The sequence below is a fragment of the Aythya ferina genome (genome assembly GCF_964211825.1).
Source record: "Aythya ferina genome assembly, chromosome: 2".
In the NCBI taxonomy this organism is placed as follows: domain Eukaryota; kingdom Metazoa; phylum Chordata; class Aves; order Anseriformes; family Anatidae; genus Aythya; species Aythya ferina.
The window spans coordinates 158,559,896-158,584,914 of NC_140297.1; the positions used below are offsets into that span (position 1 = coordinate 158,559,896).

The 25,019-nt window shown below is 41.0% G+C and overlaps 1 protein-coding gene across 4 annotated transcripts in view; it reads right to left on the reverse strand.

Annotated features, from left to right (window-relative positions):
• Positions 1-25,019, reverse strand: part of TSNARE1 (t-SNARE domain containing 1) — a 451,421-nt gene that overhangs the window by 243,389 nt on the left and 183,013 nt on the right. For 2 of the 4 annotated variants that reach the window (XM_084511163.1, XM_084511164.1), the window contains exons 6-7: positions 3,599-3,689; positions 324-395 (exon numbers count right to left, since the gene is read on the reverse strand). In XM_084511163.1, the coding sequence (XP_084367289.1) occupies positions 324-395; positions 3,599-3,689 (163 nt within the window). Of the gene's footprint in view, positions 1-323; positions 399-3,598; positions 3,690-25,019 lie in introns of all 4 variants that reach the window. The other 2 variants (XM_084511161.1, XM_084511162.1) reach the window with 1 other exon arrangement.

Below are 25,019 nucleotides of genomic sequence, written 5' to 3' on the forward strand. Positions count from 1 at the left end.
TTATTGAGTAGAGAAATGCCCAAAAATGTCATGGCTCAGCCACGGGTACCACTGAGCATCCACTAGATACACAGCCTGCAAAGGCACCATTTCTTGTATTTTTTTGCTATTGTTGCAGAGCTGTTAAGCAGTCACATGCATGTGCATATTTCAATATAATGATACACTACTGGGCTGATAAAATAAAAGAGGGAGGGATTACATGTGAGCAGCTATGGAGATGAGCACTATGCAGATGTTGCACACCTCTGGGAGCCACGCTTGCTCCCACTTAGCATGATCCCAAATTCATGCACTGAAGAGGGGAAGAGAGAGCCCCTTACCTTCTGCACAGCTCCATATCTCTGGATGGCATCAGACAGCTGGTTCTTCAGCCTGTCCAGCTGAAGTCGTTCCTGCTGTATTGGGGAAAACAAAAAAAAAAACAAAAAAACAAACAAAAAAAAAAAGGACTGGTTAGCAGGTCTGTAGAGATAAATGAAGCTGTTGACTTAACTCAAACCACCTGAGTTGACCCTAACTATTGGGAATAGTTCTGGTGGGAGACACCAAATAAACAAGGTGGACAAAACTGAAAGGTGGAATTAAAAAAAAATCCAGTTTCCCTGGGGATGCCAGGATGCTACAGTGCTTTGCTCTTTCTGGAAGTTCCAAAAATGCCATCTTGGATATTCAATATGATACTTGTGTTAGGACTACAGCATAGTCTGTGATCTGAGTTGGACACCTTCTGTGCCAGCAAAATATAGGGGAGTATTTTTTCTCTCCAGCCTGCTTACGTGGAAGGAGTCTCAATTCCATAACTGTTCTTAAAGACTCATGAAACATAAGCAAATAAAGACCTTAATACCATAATGAGAAGAAAATGGCTGTAGCATTGTATGCTGCTTCTACTTACTAAAACCCAGCCCCAGACTAAGCAAACAAAACCCAATATATGCTAAAGCTACTACTCCAAAACGTTCACTTTACAGCACTTTCAGCCATTTCAGACAACTGCTTAAGAATGCGAAAGTGTATTTTATGAAGGATAGGATAAACATCTTTAATTTTTAATGGTAGTATTTTTGTAGAGAAGAATATCTTAGTTGTACAGTTCATCATGCAAAGATTTAAAACCTTTTTTAGAACAGGGCAAATATCATTACTCCCATTCTACCAATAAAGGTCTATAAACTTTGTTACATACACAAAATAAGACAAGATTGCCACCCTGGAGAGCTGATCTTATGGTCTAGCACTCATCCTACAGAAACCTGGAATCCAGATCTTCTCTATTTAAGCCCTTTGAGATTAGTTTAAACAAAGCCCTAAAATAACCATGTGCTATTTTACATCAGTCTCCTGCCTTGTATCACACTGATCCACTTAGATTAGTATCTTTGTTCCTGAAATACTACCAGGTTGCCCAGTTGGGCAATCCTGACTCCAGCAGCACCTGGAGCTTCAAGGGAAGTCGGAGAAACTCCCCCCACATACCTTGCTGGCTCTGAACTATGGCTGGAAAATAAGGGGCAAATAAAGGTGTTTTTTTGTTAGCTTTCCATGTGTGTGCATTCAAAGCAATACATAGAATAAAAGATTGGAAAGGACTGACTATAAAGCTCCAAATTAATGGAAGGCTTTTCACGCTGTGAGAAATTTTATGGGAAGAAAGTTTGAAATGCTACCCAGATCCCCAAGAGGGACTTGCCGACCCAGCAGTCGATACCCACTAGAATCATTAACTCTATATAAGGGAGAAGGACTACAGACTTTATATAAAAATTTGTAGGTTTAATTATTTCAACTGCACACGGTTAGAAAAAAAAAAGAATTTAAGGAAAAAAATCTGTTAAATGAATTGACCAGGGAGCAGAAAAAGTTATTATGTGATGCCAGTAGAGAGCGGTGAGTTTATTCCTCATATTACCATAACTGTTTATGTGTCAATTTCCTTCAGCTCCTAAATATTCCCCCTTTAACTTAGCAATTTTTCTCCACATGACAGTAAAAGCTGTTCTGCTGACAGTTTTCAGTGGACACAACATTGGCTTCAAAGGTTAATAATGACGTTCTCGTGTGGCACTATAATTGGTTTTAACGTGCCCTTGGCTGATTCCCTTTTGGTCCCAATTTATGTCACAAAATGGAACCCAGAGATCAACACAAAACAGCCCAGATCTCCACACCTCAAAAAAAGATAATTTTTGTTTCATCGGGATCTGGTGTAATTATTCTCAGAGTGTGCAAGAGAAAGGGGAAAAAAAAATAGTCAGTCCATCATGAACCAAAGTAACGTGTTAACAACCTCCAAACATTAAGGTTGATACCTATAAGTGAAGAACAATCATTTCATGCTTCCCTCCCTGTCCTCTGGAGAACACCACTATCCATTCATTTTTTAGGTGGTTTGATTTGCACAAGGTCTTCTACCAGTTATAAAGGTAGTCTGGTGTGATTTGACTCTTAAATCCTTTTCTGAAATTCCTGCTTGCAAGTAACTTAAATCTGGTCTGTAAAAACCACCTGGACAAAGCCTGGTTCTATTTTAAGAGCAGAGTTTCATCCAGGTGTGAGGATGGTGAGAACAGTGTCATAGTACAGGATTTTGGGGAATGGCAAAAATGAGTGAGAGTTAACCCCAATTCGGGTAAATTTCTGACCCAGAAAATAAATGGATGCTAGAAACAAGAACGTGATAGAAAACTGGTGTCCATAGTCAAGGAGAAAATAATTGTCCTATTTTTTTCAGCTGCTGAATCACCTGCTATGCAGTTGAAACTTCTCAAATCTCACACCAGCTGGAGTTTGCTCCCCAGGGATGCCATACGGCGAGCTGCTGCTCTTCCCCCAGATGCATACCATGGGACAAAGTCAGCAGGAACATTTTGGGGTCTAAAGGTCTTTATGGAAAGGTCAGACGTCATCTGCTTGTCCAGCCCTTGCACTGGGGACCAGGGAATGGGAGGCACTCATACTCTTTTGACAATGATGTCCATATGAGTTGAACATACTGATGGCAGAAGACCAGTCTATCCGTGCAACAGATGGAACTGCTGTAGGGTAAATTGTAATTCAAAATTCAGCTCTGATCTGGCCATACAGCCAGTTATTATCTGCCTCCACCGCTGCCTGCCTGCTAGGATACGGCACTGAATGAATATCATAGACAAATGCACTGCTCTGCTCTTTCTGGATACTTGAACACATTTCCAAACCCACTGGCACCCAGTGCACCTTTACCCAATTACACACTCATCCAATTACACACTCAAGTCTTTACCCAATTACACACTCATGTAGAGATGGACAACTTCTGGAGTGCTTTCACCCAAGCTGTGGAAGCCCCTGAGAAAGATGTCAGCTAGTTTTTGTTACTGAATCATTGCTTTCCAGTCCCAGATGATCCAGGTTTGGGGAAAACTGCTTTATGCAGCTGTTTTTTTCCACTTGTGATTTAAAAACAAACACAAGTTATGCTTATTGTGTAACAGGACAGGAACTTAAGACATGGAGTTAACAGCTTTAAAGCACCCACTACCCACTTCTTTTTTCATTATTCCTCCCTCCACAAGGCCCAGCACCCTCTCCCAACAGCATCCTTAATGACACATACCCTGGATGAGCCTCTGACAACCTCAGACAGCTGCTTGATGGCTTTGGTGCTAGTCGTGATGGTTTTATTAGTCTCTTGCTGGGTTGCGTGCCTGCAGAGGAGGAGAGACGATGGGAATTGCAATTGAAATTAATTGCATAATGAGACACTTACAGAACTTCATCAAGCTGCAGAGTGGTCGAGACAACACACCACACATCACATGGAGCCACAGCGAGACTGTGCAAGTCCAGGACCTTGAGCAGCAATGAGGAGGCTGTAGGAAATCCTAGAAAGAAGATACCCCAAACATCCCTGTTGTGATTAGCACACAGACAATAGACCTGCAAATTCAGTGGGGAAAGGTAAGGTGAAAATGGAGCGTGGGCAGTTAGTCAGGTCATCACAGACGGTTGGTATGGCGACTGAAATTGTCAAAAGTAGGGTTGTATAGGAGAAAGAGATGGGTCTGGGGAGTTGTCTGATGGCTTGTCCAGAAAAGCTGCATTGCTTAGAAGGAATTCTAAGAGGCAGATGTTGAGCAGGATGAATTTCCTCACTGCGGTCACCTCCCTGCTAATGATATGCTATCTCCAAAGCAGATATTGCAAGCAGTGAAAGAGGCAGGCAAGGAGCCAAATGAGACCGTTCTCCAGCCATAGCTCTCCCCCTCCCTTTGCACCCCAAATCCCACTAACATTATTTCTTGTAAGGACTGGTTGCTGGTGTCTCTGGTCAGTACCACACAAAGTTGGGGGAAGAGATGTAAATGCTGCCCAAAGGCATTTATTACCTCAGTCCCCTGGTTCCCAAACATCATAAGGTCATCAGGGTATTTTCAGTCTCTAAGCTTCTCCAGAGAGAACTTCAAATCTTTTTATTGAGAAAGGGGTGGCTTTCAATTATATTTCAATCAAAAACTCAGGAAAGGCTCAAAAAAACACCAAAAGAAAATAATCTTTTTTCTCCCTTAGAGGACACATTTAAGTCACAGTTGTACTGAAAAACTCATTTGTCAGCTACTCTTTTTCAGAGGGGGCGGGATGAAGAGTGAATGGAGTTCCTTGATTAAAAAACTGATAAGACAACTCATTAGGGTCCCTCTGTCCTGAAGACCCAGGGCCAGTCCCAGCCCTTCAGCGCCTTCTTTACTGCTTTGTCAGCACTGATGGAGGCCAAGTCTTTCAAGACTTGCTTTCTGCAGAAAGTGCATCTTGTAAAATACATCTTACAGACCCCAAACCCAGACTTTTTCCAAGCACGACTTCAGCTACAAACACATCGAACCCTCTCAGCAAGCACTCCACTGACTGTCATTTCCACCTGGTCAGAGCAGATGGATGTAGACACCAAGAACAGCAATATACATCCCCCTAGGAAAGTTCTCATCCACTAAATCATGTTCCCTGTGCAGACAAAACAGGTGGATCATGTTTTGGATAAAAAATCCTGTCTAGGACAAAATCCTTGGATAAAATCCTCTCTAGGATAAAATCCTCTCTAGGATAAAAGTACATTAATTTAATGCATTGGACCTAACAGGTAGACAAGTGAAAGCTTAGCGTACCATGAAGATGACATCTCTTAGCTGCAGAACAGTAATTCAGATGTAAGAGCAAGTGCAGAGAAGTCATAGCTACCATACAGGAAAGAAAAATAATCTAATATGAAGAGAAGATAGGATCAGATAACTGGTTATTCTGAGCTCTCATTAGTTAAATTAAGATAACATTTCTGGATCCATTTATCAAAATGCATATCATTTATTTATGATCCCAGGACCCAAAACACCAGCTGACTAATTGCATCACTTTTAATTTGAGATGGAAGAGGTCGTATCCACCACAGACAGGTATTCCATATTGTCATCATCACAGGAGAGGGAGCTGGGAATTGAATCCTGTCACATCATCTGCTTTGAGGACTACACAGTTAGCCTCAGCCCCAATGTTTTAATCAAGTAAATCTTGCCACCAAGGGCATGAATTCCTTAAGGAGCCATCTCAAGACTGAGCCTTTCACAACATTGGAGCTGCTGTCCAGACCACATTAAATAATCTGCCTACAAGACAAGTCAGGGATGTGCATAAGAGCAATTGCCCATCCCCAAGGTAAAAAGGGTTGTTAGGCTTTTACATCTGTCCTGCCTAATTTCTAAAGTTAAAGAAAGTCTCCTGCATTTGCATTTTAATGCAAATTTGATGTCAGATACCTTGTGTAATAAATCCACACCTCACACAGACTTTGCACTGGGCTACTACTACAAAAAAAATGGGAAAAGGAGTACAAAAACTAAAACTTCTGCTTTCCACTTCTTAATTCAAAATGCATTTAACTAACATGTTAGTGCTTGATTTTAGCATTACCCACTATATTGCCAGCACAATTAAATTCTTACTCTTTAGCCTCAGCGATATGCTCAGGAATCAGACAATGATTATATTTAATTTACATTAAATGCTATTAAGATCTTCATTAAAAAATAGAGGCCTTAAAACTTGCCCCCTGCAGCATTTTATTTTAATATGTAATGGTAACAAGATATGTCATTATTATTATTGTTATTATTATTATTAGTTTTCTTTATATTCCTCTCCCCATGGAAGTGTGCAAGTTAATTAAAGGGGTGTCTCTGATGAATACAATGTGCTTCGGAAAAAGTCCTCCACACAACAGCAAGTTAAATAGTCTACAGAGATACGGAGTGCCTAAAATATAAATGTTGTAAAAGACTTATCTGGCTACATTGGTACTGTGAAAATTAGCACTCTAAGAGTAAAAACAAAAAGGCCATCTCTTAGGAAGAATAACACCTCTTGCTGCGCATTTCTGTACGCATGGAGATTGCAAAGACAATGCACTAAATAATACAAGAGATAGCACGCTGCTGCCTAAGAGTTTCCTATGGCTGCTGTTTTCTCTACCAGGGAACTGTGGTCCACTGAATCCATAAACCCCAGCATGCAACTGCTTACAGCTTGTTCTTTGAGCGATCGTATCTGTAATTTATTTATCCTGTTCTAAAATGAGCATAGCGGAGATGCAGATGTGGTGGCGGCTGCTTCTGCTCTCTGCAGGGATGGAATGAGGGAGCTTCACTACTGCTTGTGTCATTCGTTGAGGCTGAATGAACAGGTCAACACAAAATAATCAGACCCCAAATGCAACCACAAAGCCCGACAGAGGACAGACTTTGCTCTGCCTCACCATGCCTGCTGCCACTCACAACAATCCCAAAGAGCTTTTTTTTTTTCTATTTGCAGCAGGTGAAAGGCATTTCCACTTAGAATAGAAGGAATGGCTTATTTTACTTTCATCTACCCCTGATATAAGACCAATAATAAGATTTTCAGGTACAGATCAAGGATACATTTACAATGCTTGTTTAAACCTCATTAGATTTAGTATCGCCTTTGGGACAGTTCAACTACACAGCAATGGAGCAGGCATTTAAAGAGCTGGGAGGTCAAGTAGGTTTGGGCACAACTAAGCCGGGTAGCACAGCATACATTAAACCCTTCACTTGCCTCTTACACAGCAGCTGGAATGCTTACCACTCCCTGCAGTTTTCTTGTACATAGAAAGGTAAAAATTACAGTACATGGAGCAGGGCACTGAGCAGCACAATCTGTGGCTCAAGCAGAAATAGATTGGGTATCTGCATTTAAATATATTCCATATTTGTCAGAGACATAAATATGTAAGGGTGCATCAAGCATGCACCAGGAAATTATCTGCATTGTAAAACTTTAGCCAGCCTCTTGCCTGTCGTACAGCTGGATTTTGTAAAGGACTGTGGGGGCTGAAGATAGGACTCAGCAAACTCTAAGTACATGTATATAAGACCTTACACATTGGCCACAGGGACAGCCATGGAGTAGCAAGGAGTACTTTTAGTCCCTGAAGGCTCTGATTCTCCTTTATCCACCTGACCTAGGTGTTCAGCTTTAGAAAATGCCAATTCCAACCCCAAAGCCAACAGAGGTCCTTCATGGTCTGTGCAGAGGTGCTGCAGAGAAGCCCACCCTACAGCAGCAACCCACCGCTTTTTGGGTGTCTCCTACAGTCCTACAACAGAGCTACGGATATTTCCAGGCTGATATGTCCAACAATTGTGTTAGCAAACACCAATAGGATGGAAAGTCGTGCTGCATTAGACTGCTATAGCTCATGGCCATGGACAAGCCCATGCGTCGTCCCCCAGGGCTGCTGGCTCTGCTGCTGCAAGCAGGAAGGGATGAAAGCAGTGGGGATCTCTCACCTCTGAGTATTTATTGCAGATGTAAACAAAGCAGAAAGATGAGCTAGGAGGAACAGTTGTTTTACCAAGCTTTAAATTATCTTTACTGTATTGTTAAAGTCACCAAAGGAAGACTGGATAAATCTACTTCTTCCAGCTCCACAGTGACAGTCAAACTCTTTTCTTTTCCCCTTTTTTCCCTTTAGGAACTGCTTCTGCATGCTGAGGAACCATATACAATAGAGCAAAATAAGAGTTCTAATTCTGTTCCGTCAGCAAAGCCCTTTTGCATGGGTGTAAATCATCTAGCCGAGTAAAACTCAGGAGAAAAATGGACTGCTACTTCCAAGTTTCAAGCCACACAATATTCTATAATAAAAGCATCATAGATTTCCAATTTGCTTGTCACTTGAAAGTATTAGGAGATGTGATGCTATTTTTCTTTGTGGAACACAGGGGATGGTCTGTGGTTGGGTGGGAAGAGAAGGAAGGGGAGGTATTTCACCTGGCTCTAGTGCTGCGTCATCTCTGGAGATGATCATGGCTGTAGGGGGGCTGGATTCTGGATTAAAACATCTGACTTGGAGTCAGATAGAAGTCCTCATAAATTTAATCACAGAAATGTGACCAAGGCAATTAAGACAACACTGCAAACCCTAGTTAAATTTTCCATGGTCTTTTTAATACCTATCAGGCACTATTCTTTTTATTTTTTTTATTTATTTTTATTGACTCTTAAAAACAAATAATTAAAAATGAAGCAACTGTTGCAAAAATAAGGAGAACACTTGCCCTAATCAATGCTGCTCTCCTACAGAATTTGACCACTCTTTGCAAGCAGCTGATGTGCTGCCAGGGATGCAGGTTTGTGTTTTTCAACTAAATTATGTCCAGTACAGTATATAAGACCCCCTCTTAACCCTGTATCACCAACAGATTAAATCAGCATTGCCTCGGACTCCATCTGTCAGGTCATTACTGACAGCTCAGGGAGCACTCAAAGCAGGACCCCACAGGAAGCAGCTTAGCGCTGTCGCTACCATTAGTCACAACTCAAGTGACTTCTCCTTCTCTCACCCACACTACTCCCCAGTTCACTTTTAATTTTCCGAGTTTCACTTTATTTCCTAATAAAAGAGCCCCTTGGATCCTTTGTGAATGCCTTGCCAGAACAGAGCTATATTACACCCCCCTCTCATTAGTTAGTAAGCCTCTTAACTTATCAAAGACAGAAATTAATTTAATTTGCCATAATTTCATTTTGATGAACCCTGGTGCCTACTGATCATGATAGCCATTTTTCCCTGTTGGTGCTAATAAACAAATGACTTCTTTTTAACCATTTTTGCAACTTGTGTTGCGCTGAAGCAGTCTCTTGTCCTGCATCATGTTTCTGCAAAAAGCAGACAGGTTCCTCCTGCCCAGCCTGAGGACCTCATCTGCCTTCTGCAAGCTCTTAATAGTCACCAGTGTTCCTGGTATTACCCCGATAATCCTTTTATCACCCTACAATAAATGTCATTAAACCATGAGTATTCTGATAGCTTCACCCATGCTTTCTAATTCTGTTGTGTCTTTTGCATTTCTGCTCAATGTCCATGATGAAAAGGTGATGGGGATGCATCCCTGCAACAGCTCTCAGAGGCACAGAGGTGGCTGTAACAATACCAGAAAGCAACGTGCAATTTCTATACAGTTGTTACCATGCCTTTCTTCCAGTAATTTACTCAAAGTTTGGAAGAAAGCTGTCTTTCTATGTTTTTCAGGAGCACAGATTTGCTTCATTTTGGACTCTGCAGCAGGACTTAATGGAGCCAGACAACTTGCAGAGAGACACAAGGAGAACAACATGCTTTCTGCGTCCCGCACACAGTCTGCAAACACAGAAAACATTTTATATACTGTACAAGAGGATTAGAAAATGTACCCCTTCCCTGAAATTTCTGGAAAAATAGATGTTGTCTTAATTTTCTAACCCCAATTCTTTTGGGGAACATTGGCATCCAATTTATGCAAACTTCTGTTTTTTGTTTTTTGTTTGTTTGTTTGTTTTTATTTTTCAGAGCAGAGGCTGAAAGCCACAGACACAAAATGCAAGAAGCAATATACCAAAATCCCACGGACTTTGTGCAGATAAAAAAAGCCAACTGTTGGATCTGCTTCAATACGTTTTCTCATATTATATACTCCTGTAGGCATTAGCTTCTGCATTTGGGAAGAGCACCAGATAAAGAAGAAGCCCGTGTCCCTCTATTTAGGAATTTCTCATAAATCCTTTCATGGCACATGGAGGGTCGTGCACATAAGGACAGGGAACTGCCACCTCTGCTTGTCCCAAAAACCCTCTGACCCTTCCTGGTGCTTCAGTGAACTTTTCACTGCTTTAGTGAACCCTAAACCAGCCCCTTTCTTACACACCAATGCCTTTATCCGTTTCTTTCTGTGAATCCCAACTGATGAAGCAATTTGGATTGACTCGATGAGTGATTTGGGGTGGACGAGTGTGGAAGAACGTGTCCTACATGCAGACATGTATGTAGGAAAGACAGGGACAAATGGGCTGTAGATAAATTGCCCTGCAGATTAATTTAGCCTATTATCCTTCCCACACTTGCTCTCTTAGCTTTAGCATTTAACGTGGGTTTAATACTCAGTACGCTGCTGTGAAAAGTAAAGATGAAGGGCACTTTACTGATGTGAATGAGTGATCGATTTCCTTTGCTCTCCTTGAGAAACTACACTGAAACCATCATTAATAAAAGAGCTGGTGCTTTGCACTTTTGAGTATGAAAAGTTTCGTTGAAGAGATGAAGATCTTTCAAGGCTTCATCCTGTTTTTCTGGTGTATTTTTTTTTCTTCTGCTTTTGCTGTTTCCTGTGTTTTCTTGCCATTTTTTTTTTTCGATGGCAAGAAGATCCAGAGAAAACAGATGAAACAAGGGAATAAATTGTACAAATTTCTGGGACAGAGGCATTTTCACACAAGAAAAGTCATGTTTCATTTAAGAAAAGCCAACTTTGCTTAAAACCAGGCAATTTTAATTGAAAAATGAAACCATTTCACTCAAACGACCGTGAGGTGTTTTGCTATTTTGTGAAGTGAGCAAGAAATCTAAGGCAAACAAACACCTTTCAGCTTGCTGTTATTTTTTGTGTATTTCCAGCTAGAGGTATTAAGGGACTCCTATGTGTATACTTAAATTAAGCAACATGCCTAAACCCAATCCCTTGGTCAGGATTTAAGTGAGAAAAGAAAGGCATTAGCAGTGATTGTACCACTGAATTGTCAATGTGTAGCAAACAGGTTGTCCTATAAACCTGTGAAAAATGTCCATCCTTTAACTAGCAAAAAATCTAAATAGAAAGACAATGACCAAGTAATTCTTTTGTAGTCTAATGGAAAAAAAAAAAAAAAAAAAAAAAAAAGGTTTATCATCTCCAAGAAGCTCAGCTTTAAGATTAAACATACAAAGATCCACGAAACACTGCACCAGTGCACAAAAGCAAATGCTTCATGTTTAACCACAGCAGGAATTGAGTGCTCCGTATTTCAGAAGGAAGTATATTGGCAAAGGAAATGTATCCAATGAAGTTATATGGACCACCCTGTCCCAGATGACAAATGGAGGAAAAGTAACCAAGAAGCTCACAGCTCAGCTTGAAGGTTTAAAATGTGCTGATCTCCTTGGCAGGCAATGTGAAGACACTCAAAAAAAACCACCAAAACAACAGCACAGTGGGGTGTCAGGTTTGTTAGAAGTGCACATTTTAGACACTGAAGGAACCCTTCATGAACCTTCCTGTTGACGTTAATAAATGTTTCACCCTAAATATCAGTTTGTTAAACTGTCCACATGCATGTGGACTGGTATTTACAACAGATGTTGAAGATAGATGCAAAATCCACTAATGCTGAAGCATCGTGCCGAGTAACTGAGCATTTAGCAAATTCATTTAATGTGCTTCAGCACCATGAGTGGCAGGGAATACAGCAGAGCCAGTGGCATAGCTTTTGGTTTCCAAGACAGGTGTATAAGGATCCTGCAAGCTGGATTTCTTGTGACATTTTTCTTTTCCAGCTGGAAAACCCATCAAGATGGGACATGAAGATTTTGGGATTAGGCATGTGGGATTTCAGCATATCTGGCCATCCCAGAAAAGTCTACTTCATGCATCTGCAGAATCCATGTGCTGCAAGATCTTATCTTCCTAAACAGAAAAAGCATCCTCTGGATCTCACATATATCACACAGCACATAAACACAAAGACCTTTCTGTCCACAAAAAATAAAAATAAATAAATAAATAAATAATAATGAAAAAATCTTAATCTAGTGACTTTATGTGCTCAAACACATTTCTATTCCTAAACCAGACCCCGTAGCCCCTGCCCAGCTGCACAACTTGGTCTTGTTTTCTCTCTCTTCCTCCTGTTCCTGCCCTGGAAGGGATTTTGGAGAACAGCAGTACGCAGATAGGGAAGCCAGTTGGGGGAAAGAGCCATTTTAAATCACAATGTGAAACATAAAAGTCAAAGTTGGTGAAAAGGTTGGCACCTTCTGAACATATTCCCTTGAGGCACATGTGTTAAGGTTTGATTTTTTCTGATTTTTGAGCAAGAGAGGGTAAAAAATAAAATAAAAAAAAAGTTAATATATGATGGAAAACAACTTTAAACTCTGTTTGCTTGAAAGTAAATTTTTTTGTTATGGCTTTATTTGTTTTCATACTGCATTTCATTTTCTAAAAGCACAGCGATGACTAAAAGGAATTGTGCAGGGAAGAGAAATGGATCTTCGCAGTCAACTCACCACCTATTGCTCTATCCTGTATGCTTCATATGCCTCTTTAAATGACATCTCTGCAACTTTCTGAACATCAGGGCAAGCTGTGAAATGCAAGGGAAATTAATATATTTATCCTGTGCAGAGTGCAATACACTTAAAATATTGAGTTCTTGATCTCTAAATACTTTTCTTCCTACCTCCTTCACTGTCCTTTCAATTCAACTTATGTTTCCCTCTGCCTTGCATCACCTTTCTAGCAATGCTTTAATTTAGCTGGCAAAAAAAAATGTCTTTGTCTCTTTTCAGGAATGATTAGGTTTCAAATAAATAAATAAATCAATAAATAAATGAGAGAGAAACTCTTAAAAGAAATGCTACTGGTGAGGCTTGTCTGCTGATCAGCCCCACATTTCATCAATTTAAAGATCCTTCAGACTCTCAGGTGACAATAATGTGTAATTCCCAAAGTGCCATGAGTCGCTCTTCCCCACCACCCGCCAGCCGAAAACAGATCATAAAACAGCCCAGCAGTTAGATTACAAAAACACAAGGCCCTTTATTGGCCAATAAAACACCCGCAAGAGTAACCATGTGAACGAAGACCCCGTTTTGTGGGGCAATAAATTTTGCACTAGCACCCAAAAGGCATTGCTATTATGGGAATTGTGCAAATCACCAGCCATGGTCCATAGCAAAATGTCTCAGGCTGTGGCCAGAAGGACGTGTATTTCCAGGGGGGAGAGCAACAATTAAAATGCACTGCCAGCAGTCAAAAAAATTAAACTTTGAAGAGATATTTCCCTAATAATTGGGCACAAATATATAGCAAAACAATAAACAAACAGGATAAAAGGTCTGAGGAAGTTCATTGTAAACCGACAGGCTCTGAAGTTTGTTTCGGGTAAGGCAAGACTATCTTTTTCTGCTGTCAGAAGGCAATGGACCAAGCACATAATGAACTCAGAAACATCAACCCTCTGTTTACAGTGAAGGACAATGGAAATACCCAGTTGTTTCAATCCATTCAGATGTGAAAACTCTAAATCCCGTTGTCAGAAACCTTTGCTGCTGATAGCAAATTTGTTCTCTGGGGGAAAATGGATTCAGTTTAGGAATTGCTTTTAAGAGTCCACTGCAGGTACTTGAAAGAAGAAAATTACCTGATGAAAGATCAATAATGTTTCTCCTCTTCCTGAATGGAGGCTTATGAACGGAATAAAATATTCCATGACTGGATTCTCTGTTGCCTTGCTGCAACACAAGCTATTGTAGATGTAACTAAGCTAAAAATTTATACATTTACAACCATGTTGTGAAAATCATTGCATTTGTGCAGGTAGGTACACAAGAAGAAAAGAAAACAGAGAAAGTCACATTCAGTGCACTGTAATAGCAGAGCAATCAGCCCAAGCATGCTTCCTTGCACTCTTAGTGCTTAAAAGCCAGCCGTTCATTCCAAATTGTAAGCATGCTAGGTTTATGCAACAGCTGCCAAAGGGCTGTGCACATGGATCCAGCTGACAAATTACCAAAACAAATACAGCAGCATTATCCATTAAAGCACCACAGAAGAGGTGTTCCTGAAGCATATGACCTTTTTTTTTTTTTTTTTAAATAAAGGGATCTTACACCACAACAGCGTCATACTGAAATGCAAGAAGCTACAGGGAGTGATCCTAAATATTTTTATTTTATTTCTTTCCCAAATGGACAGAAAAGTGTTTTTGTTTGGTTGGTTGGTTGGTTTGTTTTGTTTTATTTGTTTGTTTTCAGACAGAAACTGACTTCTGGAGCAGAACGAAGATCTGGTGAACTTCAGGGACATGAGATCTTGGGCAAATGATGCTGGCTTGGCTCATAAGGAACAGAGAAGAGATTTTCACCTCCTGCTTGCTTGCCAGCTAACTCAAGTGTACTACACAGTGTGTGCTGTGCAGTACCAGGAGGCCATGTGCCAGCTCCAAATCTTGGACTGATTTCGAGCCATCTATATTAATAATCCCACAGCTGCCTAAATGAAAGCATTACAGTTAAAGGGTAAGTATAAGCCATGAGATTAGGATCCACCTTTTCCCATACGGAAAAAGAAAAGCCCATCTCTTAAAACATATCTCTGGTCCTTGTCCCTTAATCTTAGTGTGCCTATCAGATGGTAGTGCCACATTCAGTAAGTTCCTTGAACTTTTGGCGTCCAAATAACGCTGACATATTGGATTCTAGGTTGCTTTGATTATACACCAAATGAGACTTTGGGTGTAATTGCCATCCAGTGTTACTTCTTTCACTGACATCAAATTTGACAGCTGTCCCAAACCAGTCCTTGTGTTTAGTTTCAGGACTCTGCTCACTTGCACAGCATGCAAATGCTAGATGAGATCCACATTCATAATTTCTAATATATATAACATCCAAGCCATCCACCCAATCACCTAATCAGCCAGGACGACACCACCGTGTATGTACTAACATACATAGTTTGGCACTCTGCTTGCTTAAAGTCCTGTAGGAACTTACTGTCTGCTCCCTCCAAAGGCTTAGAAAAACCTGCTTTGTGGAGACAGGCAGCTCTCCTACTCATAAAGCTCTCTTGACATCCAGACTGATGGGTTCCTGCACAGAGAACCCCCCAAATCACATCTGCTACTGCCAACCCACAAGTTGTATCAAGTCTTCTGACTGGATCATTCACCTGGGTCTCTTCCCCCTATCCCTAACAGTTTAATACATGAAGGTAAGTCAGCAGAAGGCATGAAGCCAGCATGAACAAGTTATAAGACATTATTGAACCCTGCCATTTTCCTTAACTGAGGTTTATGTCACATAATTAAGACCCAAGCAGTTGCCATTGCTCTTGAGCAGGGGCTTCAACGAGAGGACCTCCAGAAGCCTCTTTTGAGCCAACACCATCCCGTGACTCAGTGAGCTCTGCCTAGTTCACTGAGCTGGTGTTTTTTTATATATAGATATAGATATATAGATACTGCTTCCTGATTATGTGCTTTCCCATATTAATGGCACAAAAGAACATTAAGTCAATGGTACGTGGAACAGCAAAGAGACCTGGCGATATTTTTAGCTGCACTTGTCAAACACAAATGTTCTGCCTATACATTTCACCCCATTAGTCTAACATTAGCTGGATATTTTGTGGTCATAGGCTCCTCTAAGTAACTACATCAGGCAGTGGACTTATGTTCTGTCGGACCAAATGCATTGCCAGGCCCGTGTCTTGACATTCACCTTAAAGTCCTTAAGGTGTTAAGGGTGGCCCTGCAGCCACTCACAACTCAGCATGTTACTGGGACTTCGCTGTCACATGCAAGCACAATTCTGGTTCAGCACAATTTTGGCAAATTTTACACCCTTGGTGAGGCCGACATAATTTTCTGATGTAGAAGTGGCTCATGATCTGTACTCCTACTTTTCACATGGATGAGTCCTTATCACTTGCTTCTTATCTATCTGCAGACACCACAGTGCAATGCCATGTCTCCTCTTCCTCTTTTCTCCTAAAATGGGAACACTTTTACTTTGGGGGTGTTGCTGGGAGCCCTTGATAGCTCAAGGGAGCCTCATGCACCCTGCGTCATCTCACCCTCACACCGGCAGGCTCATACCTCTAGGTCAAAAACACATTTCCAGCCAAACAGACTTAAATAAAGAGATGCTTTTACTATCTCTCACAGAAGATAAAACATTTCTGTCAGGGACTGAATCTTATCTGCCCTAAAAGCATCCATACAGGGAATTTGCTGAATCAGATGAATTTGATTACTCCTTATCAATCTCTTATATTAACGTATCGAATTAATGCGGCTTTGGAAGTGTGCCTTATTTTTATTATTTTGGAGGTTGAAAGACGTCAGAGACAACTACAAAGAAAGGACTTTCGGACTGTCTCCCCAAAAGCAGAACGTAAATTCAACAAGCCACAGCAGCAGTTTTTGAGCAATGGTACAAAATCAACTTGTCAAATATCTGGATGTGTGGCAGAGAAACTGATGGGGAAGAAGATTTCCATCTCAACTGCTCAACCAGTCATTATGTAATTTTAGGGTCTTTTTTCTTAATGGAGAAAAAAAATACTGCAGAAATACTCCTCTTCCCTTCTGCTCCCCCTCCCTGGACAGCTGCCTTTTTAACACTCTCAGTGTTAGTGTGGTAGCTGTCCATATGTGAAGTGGTTGAAAAACAGCAGGCAAAATTACTTGAAAAGAAAAAAAAAGATCAATTAATCTACTAGTCAAATCACCTACTCTTTCTCCCATGGACCAAAATAGAATCAATCTTGAAAAGAGACAATCCAGTAATTTATCAACTCCCCTTTTAATATTGAAGACACCACAGTCTTCAACTCCCCTTGGCTCATGACTCCGGCTCCAATACCTGGCACAGCAAACTGAGATTTGCCAAAATTTCATGCGTTCAGCTATACCTACTATTCCTCACCCTTAGGCTTTAGTCCAAGCTGTAGCAGCTACTACCTCTACGGAGCTGGGGATTCGCCATCAAGAAGCAAGGACCTAAGGGAACTCCGTAATTTACTTATTAAATCAGACTGAAATATCACATTATTTTTCCTGTGTCACACTGGTAGTCTTGATGGTCACTCAAGTCAAAACAGCAACTCGTCTACTATTCCCCAGCCAGCCTGGTACTGTCCAGACAGTAAATCAGAGGTTATAAAAATTTTACCACAGTTTAGGCAGCACTCTGTTATAGAGAGCCCAGCAGCTCAGTAACAGCTGTCGTGGACTCGAGAAAATCTCTTTGCTGACGGGATGGCTGGGGGACATTCAAGGTATTTCTCTGCATTGTTGAAAATGCAGAGCATCTTAGTGTCTCCCTGAAACCATAAAGATGTCAAATAATAACAAAAAAGTATTAAATTTGTGGGTTCAGGGGAAAGTAGTGGCCATAACAGAACCTCTTTCATAGATGCTGGCTCTTTCCATATTCTGTATTTAGCAAAATCAATTTCTTATGTTCAAGAAATTAACTACGCCTTACCTTCAGGACAAGGTGAAATTTAACTCTGTGATTCTTCTAGTTGATATATGTATTCCTCCACATGTTGATTGGAAGAACAAAAAAAGTATTGAAAAGAAAAAGAAGGGGAAGTAGCCTTAAAAATGAGATGTCTATGTTGCATTTTCTGCAGCTCTATTCTTTAAAGCAAGATCGAACACTCAGGTCACAAAAAGCTACCACCTTCCAACCACACATCTTGCTGTTTCCCATCAGCAACCCCTTTCCACTTTCTTTTTTTGTTTCCTATTTCATAAATGACTCCAAAGTGAAGCCTTCCACCACACAAACAGCACTGGCCAGGCACACTATGGTCCCCTAGAGAGCAGGGCGTTTGCTTTTGTTTCTAAAATATTACTGGGAAAGGAATGCAATTATGAGCCAAGTTGCTTCTGTATTACAGTTTTGGCTACTCCTCCACCTCAGTTTCCCATTTTGTCATATGCAGAACTAATTTTTGCTTCTGATCTCTTACTTTGTGCACCTTGGCTACTGAGACTGGAGGTTCTAGGGAGCATCACCCAGTACAGCAATATGATGCTCTCCTTTGGACTCTCATTGCAATACAAACACTAGCAAACAATATTGAAATCTTATTTCAGGAGCAAGATGTAATTGGGTCTGAACTTACCTCCGGTCTTACACTGACGTAATTCCATTAGCTTTAATGGAATTACTCTCGATTTGCACTGGTGTCTTGAATTGAGCTTTTGCTTTTCAGGATTTATATATTTTGTTTTCCTAACATTAAAAAAATAAAGAAGCCAGCTAAAGTCATTTCCAAGTCATTTTTTTCTCCAATAAATTCAAGCATTATTTTAGTTTATCTGTGTGACCTCCACTTGCTCTTGTACATCAGCCATCTAATTATTCACGGTTCCTGCAGGACGCTGCATTCCATTATCTTCTATTTATAATCCAAGATGTCTGAGAACAAAAGGGGACAGTGTGCCCCGGTATATGCCTTTCTGGCCTTGTTACTATTTTTCTTAGTTGTTTCCAGGTGCTCTCCGCATATAGTCTCTCCTTTGACCTCCTGAAATTTGTGTTTTTTAATTGTAGCTTCCCACAACCCATCTCATGGCTATTAAAAGGAAGATTCAAAAAGGCACCACAGAAAATGTGTGGTTTAGCAGAAACGTATACAGCAATTTTAATTTTACATCCAGTTTAGTTCAGTCTAGGTGCAAAACCATACCTGGGGATCTGATGGGTGATCAGTGCAAGGTGGGAGATAGCTCCCACACACTCTGCAAATAATACTGAATTATTTACTTCCTTGAAATATAGCGGTGGATTAATTGTGTAAATTAAAAAGAAAAGGGGAAAGAGAAATAAAAAGGTATGGAGCATACCTAGGTACAGTCACCAAACATGAATAACTCAGACAAATACAGGCAACTACAGGCAAACTATATGTCACAAAAAGTGTCTGTTTCTTTCCATTGACTACAGGGAGCTTACATGTGACCAGCTCAGTGAAAACACCTCTGCCAAAATGTGTGAATCGCTCCCTGCAGGAGGGGAGACCTGCTCACCTCCAGCATCTGCCTGTCTTTGCATAGTTCAAGCTTTTCCTTCTGTTCTGCAAATGAAAAAAACAGTTCAAAAGACTTTTAGATACCTGCTCAACCTCTCTTTCATTTCATAAGTGGAATCAGACATAGCATACCAAACCCTCAGGGGCTAGTTTCCCTGAATCACCACACTCAAGGCTATTTTAATTGCATTTTTTCCCCCTTTTAATTCCTCTGTTGTTGACTTCTTATAATTTCTTCTTGTCGCTCCCCTTCCTGCTAGATTTAAGAGCTCTTTAGGTGCCACTGCTTTCTCCCCTTGAAGGTGCTTGTACTTGGTAATTAAGTCACCTCTCAGTCTCATTTCTAATGAACTAAACTGGCTGTGCTACAAGGCTTGCCAAGGAAGATATTTTCCCTAGATCTCAATTATTTCTTCTATTTCCTTCAGATCCTTTTTGGAGTTTTGCAACAATCCCTTAAATTCACCAACACTGAAAATATTACAGTACATTCCAGTGTCAAATTCTTTAGTTACAGAGAGAACAAAAAATCACCTTCCTGCTCCAAACCCAGTATTTAATGGTTCATACAGCTGTGAATGCCATCCCAGGGAATCCATGCCAAGTTCCTTGACCCTTCAGGTCACCACTTTCAACATGCACCCCAGTTTTATGAGCACAGTTCATACCAGTTCATACTGCTTTCTCTTAGCTATAATTCTGTGTTTGGATATACAGAGACATGGTGCTAGAAAGAGCTTAGCCTAACACTAGTACAGCTCCTCCAGACTTCTCAGTGCCACTGATCTTTGCATCAGCTCTGAATTTTAGCAGCAATATTTTAACAGGTACTTAGTGCTGACTGGTGAAATGACTTAGCAAACAGAGAAAACCCATTAGAAATGCTCTGTTGTGACTCTTAACTTTGCAGAGAGCTGTCACTCTTATCCTGTCTTGCAAACTCAGTAGACCAGGGAGGAAAACTCCGCTTGGGTGTGTGTACGGGGAGAGAAGGGGCAGAGAGATTTAGGAAATACAGATGATGTGTTCAGGTGACAAGGGAGCATTTAGTTCTTCATCACATTCAGACCCGGACATTTATCATTCTCCCTTGAATCCCCTCTTCAATGGAAAGAAAAGTGGACTGTATGTGATCTTTGTAGGTCCCTACTAACCGAATTATTATTCTATTCTATTCTATTCTATTCTATTCTATTCTATTCTATTCTATTCTATTCTATTCTATTCTATTCTATTCTATTCTATTCTATTCTATTCTATTCATGATAGAGATATCACATATGTCAACCAGCTCCCAACACGGACAACTAGGCAATGTATGGTAGCAATGCCAGCAATGCCTCCCACCTACTCTAGATGTAATCACAGTTCACCTGAACTTCCCAGCTGGATTTAAAGAGGTAAAGATTAGGAGAGGAGGAGAAATGCAGAGGAAGCTCTTAGAAAGGACTTTTTCTGGCAGGCTTCAGCATGTGAGAAGTTACATGCCTGCCAGTTCTGGAAGGAAGAGTCAAGTGCAAGCCATTTCTAGCTCCTCACTAAAAAAGAAAACACTCAATTTATTTGGCTTCCCAAAAAGCTTTTCTAAATTTCAGCCCTGAACAAGATAATTAATTCACTTAGAGACAAGTACCACAAAACTCGGTTAAGAGATAATTGTTCCTGATAGCCAGAGGAAGACACCAGGCAATACGTTTGCTGTACAAACCCTACCAGACTGCTGACGCATGTCCACACAGAGCTTGTACCACGAGGGCCAAATGCCCTCCCAGCCCCTAAATATCTCTTCCTGGTGTGCAAGTGGTGGAGCAGCTTCCATGAGAGCTCAGCTTCACACAAATCACCTTCTGCCTCCAACGGTGTCAGGGATATGACATCTTGGTAGCAGGCCTTTCCCTGAAGCAGGCAGGGAGGAACATGTGGCGCTTTATCCCTTCCACACATGAGCATCCTTCCTGGTACTGATACATGGAAGTGTCTGGTCTTGGCAGCAACAGGGCACGAGAAAACCACACATCTGGTTGTGTGCAACACACTGCTAAAAAGTGCTATCGTTATGGAGCACCAGCCCAACCCAGATCCATCATAATTAAAAGGATTTAACAATCTTAATTGGTGTCATTCAAAACTTTAGGTATTCAAATCCACTTGCAGCACTACAAGGGGTGAAAATTATTTATTTATCCCATGCTTCTTGCTGAATGTTTCTGAGCTTGGCTTTGTGCTGGTTGAGAACATTGACCCTTGCCAACTTTGCAATGCATCTTCACCAAACCCTGCTGGAATCGGGGTAACCTGCCAAAAACCCCTTCACTGTACACATTTCCCAGGATATTGCAGGGGCAGGGAGGGGTTTTCCTCATTCTGTCTGCTGCAAAGACATGGATTTAAGGGCTGGTACACTGCTGATGCAATCCTGCTTCCTTAGAGAGAACATGCGCAAAGACCTGTTCCCCAAGTGCAATAAAATGAGAAAAGAAAACAAAGCAACCAGCCTTCAGTTTCTTTTCAAGCTGCTTCTCCAGCAAACTCTGTGGCCCAAAGCTTCCTGTCCATCTGAGCGCTTCCACAGCCACCCTCCCGTTGCTTTTTTTTTTTTGGCATTCTGCAGGGTGGGAGCTTTCATCACCTGCATAATGGAGCTGAACCGTTCCTTCTGGTTAGTCTGAAGAAAAAAGCAACCTGCGTATCCATCACCTTTGGGGAAGGGAGGTTATCTCTGAACAGTTGCACTTATGGGAGCCAGCCAGTAGATGGAAAATAAAGAGTATTACCTCTGAAATCTTCGCTGGCTCTTTGTTGCGGCAATTACTGATTACAAAAATAAAGGTGCTGCTAACGCTGAGGTAAAGTGTGATTCCACTTCTCATTGACTTCACATTTGTGCGTTGTCTTTTTTTTTTTTTTTAAATGTTCTCCCTTATGCAAGACCTTGAGTATTTATTTTGACAGCTTACATTATTCAGCAAGCAATTAAACTTTCAAATGTATTGTGTTCTCATAGCTTAAAATAGCTTTGGCAACATCAGTTGGGTTTCTCAATCCCCCACAGGATGAAGATAAAGAGCATCTCTGCTGGATCTTTTTGCAGGTTGCTTTTTTAAGCAAATACAGTATTTTAGACAGTCTCCATGTTTTGACGTCTTTACACAAGCCCAGCAAATACTACTTGTGGAATTTCCCCAAAAGTTAACTCAGCAGCAAGTAAATGGAATATATTTTAGTGTAATGGAAGGAAGCATGAGATGTGTGAGGAATAAACTGTACTGGTGGACTCCATAAATTCATATTGTTCACGGCCCTGCCTGTTCTCTGCACACTCCAGCAGAAGGTCAGTGGTGGTGGGAGAGAGGAAAGTATCTCCAGGACCAGTCTCTCCAGTTAAAAGACAGAATTAAAGCAATTGTGTTTGTGTGAGAAGCCATGTGTTGAAGTGAAACAACTGCAAATTTATTTTTCCATGCTGGCTTTGACTCCAGCATGGGACAAAGTAGACACAGGGTAGTGATGTCTTCAGATGCCATGGCTGGTTTGAAGTGAGTGTAGAATAGAGCCCTGGACCTCTTCTGAATCATCCCCAATCCACCCCACAAACCTTTTTGCCTAAAGAAGTCCTTCCAAAAACACAAGGTAGTATCACCTACCAAACATGAATAGTTCCTCCCCATTTGCAAACACAACTCCAATGCTGTTTTCCTTCTTCCACCGTTTCCCTAAACCTCCTCATTTTGCTACCTGCAAAACGAGCTCTCTCTTCATCTCCTCTTCCCTTTCTGCTGGCAATCACAACCCACGTGAGTGCCACCTCTGCTCACTGCTGAGGCTGGAGGCACAGATGCACATTAGTGCTAATGTTACTGACCTGCTAATCCACAGAGAGCACCTTTAGCCAGCAATTTGCTGTTCAATTTGAAGACAATATTAAGGTTACTGATTTCCTTCTCCCATCAGATTGTGTTTAAGGGGAGCTACGACAGCTTTCAGGTATTCTTGCTAGCTTTTAAATGCGAGGTAAAGCATCAGGACAAGGCCTCTACAAGAAGTTTAAGGTTTGTTTTTAGCTCCATGGTGCTGCCTGAAAGAAAGGGAAAGGTGAAAATGAAGGGGAAGGAAAAAGGGAGAGAGGAGAGGAGAGGAGAGGAGAGGAGAGGAGAGGAGAGGAGAGGAGAGGAGAGGAGAGGAGAGGAGAGGAGAGGAGAGGAGAGGAGAGGAGAGGAGAGGAGAGGAGAGGAGAGGAGAGGAGAGGAGAGGAGAGGAGAGGAGAGGAGAGGAGAGGAGAGGAGAGGAGAGGAGAGGAGAGGAGAGGAGAGAGGAGAGGCGAGGCGAGGCGAGGCAAGAAAAGAAAAGGAAAGGAAAGGAAAGGAAAGGAAAGGAAAGGAAAGGAAAGGAAAGGAAAGGAAAGGAAAGGAAAGGAAAGGAAAGGAAAGGAAAGGAAAGGAAAGGAAAGGAAAGGAAAGGAAAGGAAAGGAAAGGAAAGGAAAGGAAAGGAAAGGAAAGGAAAGGAAAGGAAAGGAAAGGAAAGGAAAGGAAAGGAAAGAAAAGAAAAGAAAAGAAAAGAAAAGAAAAGAAAAGAAAAGAAAAGAAAAGAAAAGAAAAGAAAAGAAAAGAAAAGAAAAGAAAAGAAAAGAAAAGAAAAGAAAAAAGGAAAGGAAAGGAAAGGAAAGGAAAGGAAAGGAAAGGAAAGGAAAGGAAAGGAAAGGAAAGGAAAGGAAAGGAAAGGAAAGGAAAGGAAAGGAAAGGAAAGGAAAGGAAAGGAAAGGAAAGGAAAGGAAAGGAAAGGAAAGAAAAGAAAAGAAAAGAAAAGAAAAGAAAAGAAAAGAAAAGAAAAGAAAAGAAAAGAAAAGAAAAGAAAAGAAAAGAAAAGAAAAGAAAAGAAAAGAAAAGAAAAGAAAAGAAAAGAAAAGAAAAGAAAAAAAAAAGATGGAGAGTGTTTCACACAATGACGTCCTATGGTTGCTATTATTTCTTCTACAGGTTAATATCCTGGTGACGTTAGACTGAGGGACTCATACCTGGGAGTGCACTGTAACTGGTTATTATACTTGTCACCACTCCCTGTAAACATACCTTTGTTGTCTCTGCTCAATAAAGCAAGGATTAGCTGTTATTTTTTCCCTCTGCCACTTAACATGAGACAATCTCCTGTCCTCCCTCGGATGATCAATGTCCCCAGGTAACTCATCATCCTACTCCTCCTCTTGGTTTCCACCAGCCAGTCCCAGAGAAGACAGCCATGCAGTATTTCAGCTGACATATTCACAGCTCTAAAATCTAAAACCTGGCTTAGATTTTCCACCCTATACAGCACATGTTATACGAAGGATGTATTTACACATCATTTTGCAAGTAGAGGTTTCCCAAAGGGATCCTGCAATACAGTCCCACCCGGGGAACACAACAGCCATCACAGCTTGCAGGAAAAAAAAAAAAAAAAAAGAGATTTTCTCCTAGAATACCCTGGACAATCTCCATCCTTTCCCAAGGTAACAAGCAGTAATTTGCTATTGTTGTTCTGGTCTGAGAACATATGTAAGACAACGTTTTTAGGTAGAGGCAATATCTTTTATCAAAAAAAGATAGCGCTAGAAGCTTTAGGCCTACAAGACTGGTCTTGTATGTCTGAAGAAAGCTCATCTATTTTTCCAGCTCTAACACTTGGTCTAATAAAAGATGCTAACTCCATCTACAAGCCTGTCCAATGAAAGAAACATGAACTCTTTAATAAATACCCAGTCTGAGCTAGACCAGGTCCTGCTGAACAGCACGATACTGAAATATCTGCCTTTACAAGGCAAAACCCGAGCTCGGTCTCCTACCACAGCCCTCCTCCTCCTCATCTGGCTCCCC